General features: G+C 36.3%; 1 protein-coding gene across 1 annotated transcript in view; it reads left to right on the top strand.

Moving 5' to 3' along the window:
- LOC110466352 overlaps positions 1 to 11,098 on the top strand; it is an 80,197-nt gene extending 69,099 nt beyond the window's left edge. Inside the window, exons 59-65 of the mRNA XM_021522799.1 lie at positions 1,578 to 1,742; positions 2,150 to 2,305; positions 2,413 to 2,574; positions 5,003 to 5,119; positions 5,298 to 5,417; positions 5,528 to 5,642; positions 9,831 to 11,098. Of these exons, the coding sequence (XP_021378474.1) occupies positions 1,578 to 1,742; positions 2,150 to 2,305; positions 2,413 to 2,574; positions 5,003 to 5,119; positions 5,298 to 5,417; positions 5,528 to 5,642; positions 9,831 to 10,092 (1,097 nt within the window). The 3' untranslated portion in view covers positions 10,093 to 11,098. The remainder of the gene's footprint in view (positions 1 to 1,577; positions 1,743 to 2,149; positions 2,306 to 2,412; positions 2,575 to 5,002; positions 5,120 to 5,297; positions 5,418 to 5,527; positions 5,643 to 9,830) is intronic.
- Positions 11,099 to 11,339: the final 241 nt, after the last annotated feature.

The following is an 11,339-nucleotide window of genomic DNA, read 5'->3' as shown; positions in this document are numbered from 1 at the left end:
ATGACATCATCTATAACATATATATACTATTATATTACTTATTTAGAAACCAACAAATGAAGGGGTCAATATATAGCCAAAGTTTACGTCATAAACAGATACGTGCAAATAATACAAGTACTGTGTTACTTCACTTAGGCAGAGAAGACCTTGTTTATTTTTCAAACTGCCGCTTAATGTTAAAGTAAGCTATCCCAATGTATACACTATAAACCCCCAAAGTGTTAAACCAAACAGATCATAAAAGCAAACCGTAAACTCTTTTTACCCATTTCCAAGGGAATCTGATTCCGAAATCAGTACAAAGATGAAAAAAACATGGCATAACCTTAATTCCGCGTTCAGAAAAATATATCATTATCTTTGAGATGCAAATGAATATCTGCTATTTCTTAATAATAAAACAATGCTCTACCAATACAAATACATAATTTGGAAATAAATAAGAAAACACCTTTTATACAAATTATACCTTTTTAAAATAGAAGGCTGATATCAAAGATGCCTTATTTACACATAATATTTTTTGTTGTAAACTTTAAATGACTGGAAACAAATCCATATTTAAAATGTGTGTTATATTGCGATTCAGTCACTCAGTATACTCACAATAGAGTCACCAAAAGCATTTCATTTAAACAAATTAAATTCAGGATAGTTTATTAATAGGATTTAACAACAGACTAGGCCTGTATCATTTTCCCTTTAGAATAGGTTAGAATGCATCAGTATGTAATATGTAATATAAGTGAAATACATAATATGGTATATGTGTACTGCACATGAAAAATGAAACATTAATTAATGCTTCAGCCATTAACAAAAATGAACCTAAACATTGACAATAGTGATAACAAATTGTCATTTAACGTGTAATAAAAATATATGTCCGATTTATACCTGAATAAATTACACCGAAGAAAGGGTCGACACTAATACTAGTTCCTTTTATGTTCTAAACCCACCTTAATCAACATTTGGGCGTTGTTGCTGTGGCATTTTTTTCTACGTTTGTCTTGCAATCCTGATTGTAACATTTATCACAAAAGAGTTTCTTGTTCCTCTGTATGTGTAGGTATAAGTGTTGTGTATGTGTAGGTATAAGTGTTGTGGGACCAGGCCGTTCTTGTTCCCCTGTATGTGTAGGTATAAGTGTTGTGTATGTGTAGGTATAAGTGTTGTGGGACCGGGCCGTTCTTGTTCCTCTGTATGTGTAGGTATAAGTGTTGTGGGACCAGGCCGTTCTTGTTCCTCTGTATGTGTGTATGTGTAGGTATAAGTGTTGTGTATGTGTAGGTATAAGTGTTGTGGGACCAGGCCGGCTGACTGTAACAGTGACAAAGTAACTCAGATAATAAAAGCATAAGATAAGAGAATTAACAGCTCCAGACTTTAATTTGGGTCTGACAATATGTCAGTTTTCCCTCCCGTTCTAGTGATGCATGTGACCAGATTTTGTTACAAGTACTGTGGGTTAGCCCCATTGAATGTACCCTCCTCTGTTACAAAGCGACACGTATACATGAATGTTGTTCTTGGGTCTATCTGACACATTCTTATACTTTTTATTTATCAAGCAAACTGTACTGTGCCAGGCGAGTACCGTGACCCTGGAGAGAACAGGTGCCGACCGTGTCCCCGGGGCCAGTACCAGGACCAGAAATGGCGTGACATGTGTGAAATGTGCCCTGAAAACTATACAACCTTTACAGAAGGAGCAGTCTCAAGCCACCAGTGTCAGCGTAAGTTAGTGTGTATAAGACACACGTTGTTAACTGAAACAGTGTAAGTAAATGTGCTCAAAACAAAAGATGTTAACCGATACAACGTTAATTAATACGCAAAACAAAACAAAAAACTAATAACTACAATATTAAAGCAGTTTTATATGGAATGATTTGAAATCTATCAAATAATTATGCACTAACTTTCAAAATGTATGGTATCACAAAACAGAAAGTGAACATTATATGTTGATGTCATCTGAGCAAATATACTAAACAGCAAGAACTACACAATTTAGGACAATGTGCAATTGGAAAGTCTTTAATATGCTGTGATTGCCCGAATCCTTATTGATCCCCAGTACTCTTTAGTGTAGCAGAGAATGATATTACCTCTGGTACTAATGGGAGTACACTGTTTCTAGTGGCCTGTGATTCGGGGTACGAGGAAGATAATAACACGTGTGTACCTTGTCCTGTCGGTACCTACAGAGATGAACAGGATTCTCAATTGTGTGAGAACTGCCCCCTGGGCTGGACAACTCTCTCCAGTGCAGCAACAAACATTGACCAGTGTCTACGTAAGTATTCATACAACTCGGTCAGCAAAAATAGACTTTTTTCAAATCAATCATTACTTCGAAATTGCTATTTCCTTCTTTTATTTTCGTATTATTACATTCTGCAGCCAACTGCACACGTGGACAATACTATTCCGATGCGAGTAACAGGTGTAAAATGTGTGAGCAGGGGACGTACCAGGGAGAGCTGTATCAGAGACAGTGCACGCAGTGTGGGCAGGGAACAAGTACCAGGACAGGCGGGACTGTGTCCAAACACCACTGCCTATGTAAGCATACTCGTGATAGTTATCGGATAAGGAAATAGATATTTTCACTTTTTACTTATTTTACCGTAAAACACTGTACAAGTAGATTTAGTCTAAAAGTCCTCAACTCTTACGTCTTTATTATATGTGTTAAAAACATAAAGAGAATCATTTTGTTAGAAACTTTTGGATTTTGTTGCTCTTCATTTGAAAACAACATTAAGTCGGCCAATGTATCCCAATGAGAATATTAAAGTCTACTAGACAATTTGTACACCGAACGAAACAATATATTGTCAACCTGGATTGCAATCATCAAATATAGTCCATAGTGGTCTTTGTCGTATCGTTCACAAAATATGCTCCAAGTAATTCATAGCCATATATTTGTATTGCTGTTTACCTATCTTAGGCAATAAATCATTAAAGAAATCATTATAATGAGGAGAGAAAGAATCAAGTTTGAATATGTTGGATAGGGCTCCCATAAAGTCTATAAACATCACAGTGTATTCGACTGGGATGCTGTTGAGCCAATGTCCATGACTACGCCCTGAGGAATCACAAAGTTCGTACAATTGTATGACCACTTCCTAGGCGTGAAATATTGCCTACGGAATATATAGGTCATTCTGGCTTTATGTCACAACAGTGCTAAAACGTTTAATTCAATGTTCCTTTCGTTCCCTACGGTACGGAATACTACGTTAGAGTGATTGGAATGGTGATACACGGAAGAGAATGGTCAGGGAATTGTAATGTTAAATGAAACATTGATCCTCTCCACGATTTACTGCCGAACAATCATCAGTCATTCTTTTCGTTGTTATCCTGTAGTTTCACGAAGATATTTTATTAACCTGTAGTTCCTCGAAGACATTTCACTATCCTGTAGTTTCACGAAGACATTTTGTTATACTTTAGTTTCACGAAGACATTTTGTTATACTGTAGTTTCACGCAGATATTTCATTATCCTGTAGTTTCACGAAGACATTTTGTTATACTGTAGTTTCACGAAGACATTTTGTTATACTGTAGTTTCACGAAGACATTTTGTTATACTGTAGTTTCACGCAGATATTTCATTATCCCGTAGTTTCACGAAGATATTTCATTATCCTGTAGTTTCACGAAGATATTTTATGATCCTGTAGTTTAACAAGCATATATTAACATACAAAAACACTCATGAACAAGTTAAGAGTTTTTCGAAGTTTCTGGTAAAATGCTTTTGTTTGTGATTTATTCCTGTTTGCCATTGGCATCATTGAAGGACGAAACTGCTGTATAGTATATTTTGGGTTCCTTTTTGGTAAATGGTATATATTACCAAATTTTAAAGATGATATCAAATGTGTCGGACGTTTATCTTTGTTATATGTTGTAACCTTCATCATAGATACCAATATCAGATGCAGTGTTGGTCTGTGACTTTGTACGCTACAATGATATTGTCATGCTCCTCATTAATGTGAAGGTTTTAAGTATCCTGGGTGTTTTATCCAGAAACATGTCTCGGATGCTTGATATGTTATGGATTTCATAGTCCAGTTACTTTTTCAGTAATTTGATATTTGAACTATTTCATAGAATCACCGATGAGTCCTAGAAGGACAAAACAGCTGTATGATGCCGTGTAATTCTCTTTTGGCATGCTATACCTATTACCAAATTGTAAGGTACCATCAGTGTGTCTGTGGTACATTCCTCTATCACGATACAAGGTGGTAGACTCTGTTGGTGGGTTTTAGTTCCCGAGGTTTGCTGTAACCTAGAAGGTCAAATTTATCTCTTTTGAGTAATAGCATGGTTCATGATGCAGACACGTTAAATGTGATTAATTTTAAATTAACCAGTGCTCCTCTAACTTGCTGTTGGCCCAAAGCATCATCGATGAGTCATTGAAAGACGAAACAGCTGTATGACGCAGTATGAGACATTATTGGCGATATATATTGTATATATTGCCAAATGTCAAAGGGTCTGTGTGGTTTTTCATAGATATACGTTTTTTTAAATAACCATCTGAATTTATCACTTATTTTCATCTTAATTTGAAAGATTTGAATGCTTGAAAAGTACAGTAAACATTTTAAATCGTGATTTAAGTCTTAAATCATTTCAATTTTATTCTACGTTTAAACTGATATTATTTATATATACAAAATATTTCTCGCAATAAGGAATTTAATTTAACCTGAATATTTGAAGTTTTTTTTATCAACCTCAGTTTTCTTGACAAGACACCTCACAGTTAATCATAGTAACCTTTTGGACAGAATCTTTTATGTGAAATGCATTTGTTGGTCCTTGGCTATCTGGTCTGGTAACGTTGTCAATCAGCCCATGAGGAATCTGTTTTTCCCATAGCTTTGTTTTTCATGTCAAATGTTATTGATGTCAAACCCGAGGATATGAAGACATAATTCTTGGAATTACTGTTGTAGCCCTGTGTCACAAGGACATCCACAACTGCTCGGCGCATGCCCATTGTGAGGTGCTTGGCAACAGATATAGTTGTACCTGTAAGGTCGGCTACCTTGGTGACGGATATATGTGTCAACGTAAGTACAAAATAAGAAGGTTCTCACACCTACAGAAATATTTTTACTGAAACATATGCAAATCTGTATAAAATGTATATACCTTTTGCAAAGTGGGAGTGATTGTCAATGTGTGGGAAAGAAAACACCAAACTAAAAAGTGAGATGTTCATGTTATTCAGCTCATTTAAATCTACAGATCGGTGTGACAAGGTGGATTATTGTTTGAATGGTGGGAGGTGTGTACTGGACGTTACCCAGAGTATAGGATGCCAATGTCACTTCAAGTACACCGGAGAAAGATGTCAGTCCCGCCAAGGTAAAACTCTTCTTACACATCTACATAGTGGCAGTGTACTTAGCTAAACGGTTCTGATTTCCTACCCAGGATTAAAGGTCCTACAATCTGCTTACTATACTGTGTTTCAGATGTCGATTCAATTGCACCTCAAAAGTGGAAAATCATTGTGGGATCTGTGGTTGGAAGTGTTGCTTTCCTAACTATCTTTATCATTGTCAGCGTGTTGATTGGTGTCTCCTACAGGTGAGTTAGTCTTCCGTGTTTTATGTTGTCACCTAAAGGTAAGTTAGTCCTTCCGTAATTACTGTTGTCACCTACAGGTGAGTTAGTCTTCCGTAATTACTGTTGTCACCTGCAGGTGAGTTCGTCTTCCGTGTTACTGTTGTCACAAACAAGTAAACTAGTCTTTCCTGTTTAGTGTTGTCATCTACAGGTGAGTTCGTCTTTCGTTTTACTCTTGTTACAAACAAGTAAATTAGTCTTTCCTGTTTAGTGTTGTCATCTACTGGTGAGTTAGTCTTCTGTGTTTACTGTTGTCAATTACAGGTGAGTTAGTCTTCCGTATTACTGTTGTCACCTACAGGTACATTGGACTTTTATGTTTTCTGTTGTCAGTACCGGTGAGTTAATCGTCCCTGTAAATTGTGTCACCTTAAGATGAGTTAGTCTTCGTTGTAAACCCCTTGTCACCTACAGGTGAGTTAGTCTTCGTTGTTAACCTCTTGACACCTACAGTTGAGTAAGTCTTCGTTGTAAACCTCTTGTCACCTACAGTTGAGTTAGTCTTCGTTGTAAACCTCTTGTCACCTACAGGTGAGTAAGTCTTCGTTGTAAACCTCTTGTCACCTACAGGCGAGTTAGTCTTCGTTGTAATCCTCTTGACACCTACATGTGAGTTAGTCTTCGTTGTAAACCTCTTGTCACCTACAGGTGAGTTAGTATTCGTTGTAAACCCTCTTGTCACCTACAGGTGAGTAAGTCTTCGTTATAATCCTCCTGACACCTACAGTTGAGTAAGTCTTCGTTGTAAACCTCTTGTCACCTACAGGTGAGTTAGTATTCGTTGTAAACCCTCTTGTCACCTACAGTTGAGTAAGTCTTCGTTATAATCCTCTTGACACCTACAGTTGAGTAAGTCTTCGTTGTAAACCTCTTGTCACCTACAGTTGAGTAACTCTTCGTTGTAAACCTCTTGTCACCTACAGGTGAGTAAGTCTTCGTTGTAAACCTCTTGTCACCTACAGGTGAGTTAGTCTTCGTTGTAAACCTCTTGACACCTACAGGTGAGTTAGTCTTCGTTGTAAACCTCTTGACACCTACAGTTGAGTTAGCCCTTCTCCCAATGTTCACAGACGTATCTCTCGCTCTACCTGTTCATGCGTCTGATACCACACACATATGTGAGCTTTTCCTGTCACCCTCTTTAGTTTAACATATAGCACGTGAAAAGAAAGAAAACCATCACGTATAGGGAATAGTTTGATGTGACGTCACAATCAGCTCTCGATGGTTGAAGTCCTGTGCAAATCATGATGAAAAGCAAATTACAGCCACTGAAAAAAAAAATTGTTGAAAAAAAGTAATCCCTTAATTTGAGATTTTAAATGAAATCTCTCCTCTTCAGAATGATTATTTGATTTATCCCTGTTTATTTGGTGTCGTATACAGGTAAGTTTCTACAATGTTGTTTTTGTCACTTTAATTTCATAATTTGTTACGTCGTAATTGACATAATATGTCAAATGAGATTATACAGCATCTTGATACTTTTTACGTCCTTTCAAAACGGCTCTAGCAATCCAAATTATTATTGTAAGGGAGACAACTCCTATTTAAGTTTGAAGCTTTCAATTTTCACTCTAGTGTGTTTATCATTTGGGTACTTAAAGTAAAAAAAATATATATATATGATTATGCTTTCCTGCATAAAGTCCGTGGTATTAAGAACAGAACATCATCTTTTAGCAAAATCAATTAATCAAGTTATTTTAATTATATAAAGGAATGTGAAAACACAAATATAGCAACAAAACAACAACAACATCGTAGCGCACGTCATAAACTCAGGTCAACCGGCAACAAATATAGCAACAAAAACAACAACAACATCGTAACGCACGTCATAAACTCAGGTCAACCAGTAACAAATATAGCACCAAAATAGCAACAATATCGTAGCGCACGTCATAAACTCAGGTCAACCAGCAACAAATATAGCAACAAAAACAGCAACAATATCGTAGCGCACGTCATAAACTCAGGTCAACCAGAAACAATTATAGCAACAAAAACAACAACAACACCGTAGCGCACGTCATAAACTCAAGTCAACCAGCACCAAATATAGCAACAAAAACAACAGCGTAGCGCACGTCATAAACTCAGGTCAACCAGAAACAATTATAGCAACAAAAACAACAACAACACCGTAGCGCACGTCATAAACTCAAGTCAACCAGCACCAAATATAGCAACAAAAACAACAGCGTAGCGCACGTCATAAACTCAGGTCAACCACTAACAAATATAGCAACAAAAACAACAACAACATCGTAACGCGCGTCATAAACTCAGGTCAACCAGTAACAAATATAGCAACAAAAACAAAAACAACATCGTAGCGCACGTCATAAACCCAGGTCAACCAGTAAAAATAATAGCAACAAAAACAACAACAACATCGTAGCTCACGTCATAAACTCAGGTCAACCAGTAACAATTATAGCAACAAACAGCAACAATATCGTAGCGCACGTCATAAACTTAGGTCAACCAGTAACAATTATAGCAACAAAAACAACAACAACACCGTAGCGCACGTCATAAACTCAAGTCAACCAGCACCAAATATAGCAACAAAAACAACAGCGTAGCGCACGTCATAAACTCAGGTCAACCAGAAACAATTATAGCAACAAAAACAACAACAACACCGTAGCGCACGTCATAAACTCAGGTCAACCGGCAACAAATATAGCAACAAAAACAACAAAAACATCGTAACGCACGTCATAAACTCAGGTCAACCAGCAACAATTATAGCAACAAAAACAACAACAACACCGTAGCGCACGTCATAAACTCAGGTCAACCGGCAACAAATAAAGCAACAAATACAACAGCAACATCGTAGCGCACGTCATAAACTCAGGTCAACCGGCAACAAATAAAGCAACAAATACAACAGCAACATCGTAGCGCACGTCATAAACTCAGGTCAACCGGCAACAAATAAAGCAACAAATACAACAGCAACATCGTAGCGCACGTCATAAACTCAGGTAAACCAGTAACAAATATAGCAACAAAAACAACAACAACATCATACCGCACGTCATAAACTCAGGTCAACAAGTAACAAATATAGCAACAAAAACAGCAACAATATCGTAGCGCACGTCATAAACTCATGTCAACCAGCAACAAATATAGCAACAAAAACAACAGCAACATCGTAGCGCACGTCATAACCTCAGGTCAACCAGTAACAATTATAGCAACAAAAACAGCAACAATATCGTATCGCACGTCATAAACTCAGGTCAACCAGTAACAATTCTAGCAACAAAAACAACAACAACATCGTAGCGCACGTCATAAACTCAAGTCAACCAGCACCAAATATAGCAACAAAAACAACATCGTAGCGCACGTCATAAACTCAGGTCAACCAGTAACAAATATAGCAACAAAAACAACAACAACATCGTAGCGCACGTCATAAACCCAGGTCAACCAGCAATTAGTAATATAAATTACACCATTAAAAATAATTCGTATGAAAATTATAAAAAAGATTGGAAATTCTTGCTGTCAGTAAAGCGTTTGGTAGAGTTTAGCAAAATGGTTTCTATTTTGTTGTTGGAATCATATGAAATAAATGATAAAGGTTTGGCATGGTTAAAGGTATCTCAATCTGATGTGAAACATAGAGTGTCAATAGAGGGCTATTGTCCAATATAAATCATAATATACCCCAGCAGTTTCTCTATCTTTTTCTCTTTCAGTCCGCATAAGTTATGTAACAGAATGTGTTCAAGTACATTTTAACTTTTCACTAGTGATACCCTGTATGAATAACAATCGACAGCATATACAGAATTTAACTTATTGTCTTCAAATGTTTTAAATGTTAACTCTGTGCAATAAGTTAAAACTCATTTAAATCTTAAATTATGAAAAACATGACAGCAATTACCAACACTTATAAATATGAGCTAAAATAATGTTGTTGTTGGCTACCTGCCGTGCCTATTTTGCCTATCTATTTATAAAACTGTGCTGAAAATTACCCAGGTAAACCCTAAACTCTGTTTGGACGACTGGTCATTGGCGATATATTTACACCCTTATAATTGAATGCAAATACTATCTCATAGTATATTTGACATTGTTGAAATCGAAATGAAACTAGAGATTATCTGTTTGCAGAAAATACATTGCACACAAGGTGAAGAATGCTCACAAGTCTTCTGATTTTAAACACCAGTCCCGGTCATTTGCGACAAGAGCAAGTCTAACTAACTATGGTAGTTCCACTGGACCACCATTCAACTTACAAAGCTCCAGAGTACAGAAAACAAACACATTCAGCTGGAGTCCAATGGCAGTGGAGCTGGCTGGTGTTAACTATGTAGATGTTGACAATACACCTGATGAGGCCATATATCAGCCTCAAAGAGAAGGACCATGAGTATCGACTTACGTCATAGGGACATGACCTGTAAGGACGTCATATAACCTTGTAGAGACAACATATTATCTTGTAGGAACATTATATTACGTTGCAGGGAGATATCATTTATCGTGTAGGGACATTATATTACGTTGCAGGGAGATATCATTTATCGTGTAGGGACATTATATAATCGTGTAGGGAGATAACATTTATCGTGTAGGGACATTATATTATCTTGAAGGGAGATAACATTTATCTTGTAGGGATATCATATCACCATGTATCTTTAATATACTTGTATATTGCCTGTTCAACGATGTAATACAATGTATATCGCTGAATACAACTGAATGTAAATCCTCCAATTGAAATATTTATAGCAATTACAAAGCAGCAGAAAAACCTTTTTTCACTAATCACCAAGTATTGTAAATATAAGATATATATGCCACGCTGTAAAAATTGGTAGTTCCCTTGGACACTTCAATAAATGAAAATGTATGTGGTCAGTGAACAAAAGAGACTGACCGTTAAGTGGAATAGCGTTAATGGTGTATTGTTTATCTCCAAAAACTATCGAATAAATAATACGGCTTGAAATGAGTGATATTAAAGTAAAATGATATTGACTTCTATCACGTGATTCATCATTGCAATTTTCAAACAGTAAGGAGTAGTGGTAGACACAATACCCTCGGGTCACAAATAACAGTTTTATTCAAATGTTAACACTAATATGACGTAGCAAAAATAGATGTGTGTTCAATATGTTATAATCAATTTTTCTTTGTTTTCATACCAAATACTCTTATCTGATTGGTTGGAAAATTTATGAAAGAAAAATAATTAGCCACGCCCACCGGAATAACTTTCACTATGTCGGCAACTTCAAAAGAAAATTATCCAAGAAGCCTTTGATTTTCGGTAGATTCCATTGGATTTTCCGAAGTTTATATGTTACAATATGTATTGAATAATAACATATTATGTAAGTAAAACATTAAAATTGGGAAAAAAATACCTGCCATTATTATTAAAAAATAATTTTTGTTGTTTATCAATATTTTGATATCGTCTGCTTTCTAACCAACGAGTTATCAACAATGGCAGACGTACCAAACTTTGATTTAGGAGAAACCGACGAAATACTGAATATCGATTGAATTAATGCAGCTGAACGACAAACGATGGAAGATGAAGACCTCAACAATGTTTTGTTGGAATTATTTGAAATTGATCTGCCTATGTCAACGCCGTCATCG

The sequence above is a fragment of the Mizuhopecten yessoensis genome, unplaced genomic scaffold, assembly GCF_002113885.1.
Source record: "Mizuhopecten yessoensis strain PY_sf001 unplaced genomic scaffold, ASM211388v2 scaffold1669, whole genome shotgun sequence".
Taxonomy (NCBI): Eukaryota; Metazoa; Mollusca; class Bivalvia; order Pectinida; family Pectinidae; genus Mizuhopecten; species Mizuhopecten yessoensis.
Note: the sequence above shows the minus strand (reverse complement) of the source record. Positions and strands in the feature narration are given on the sequence as shown.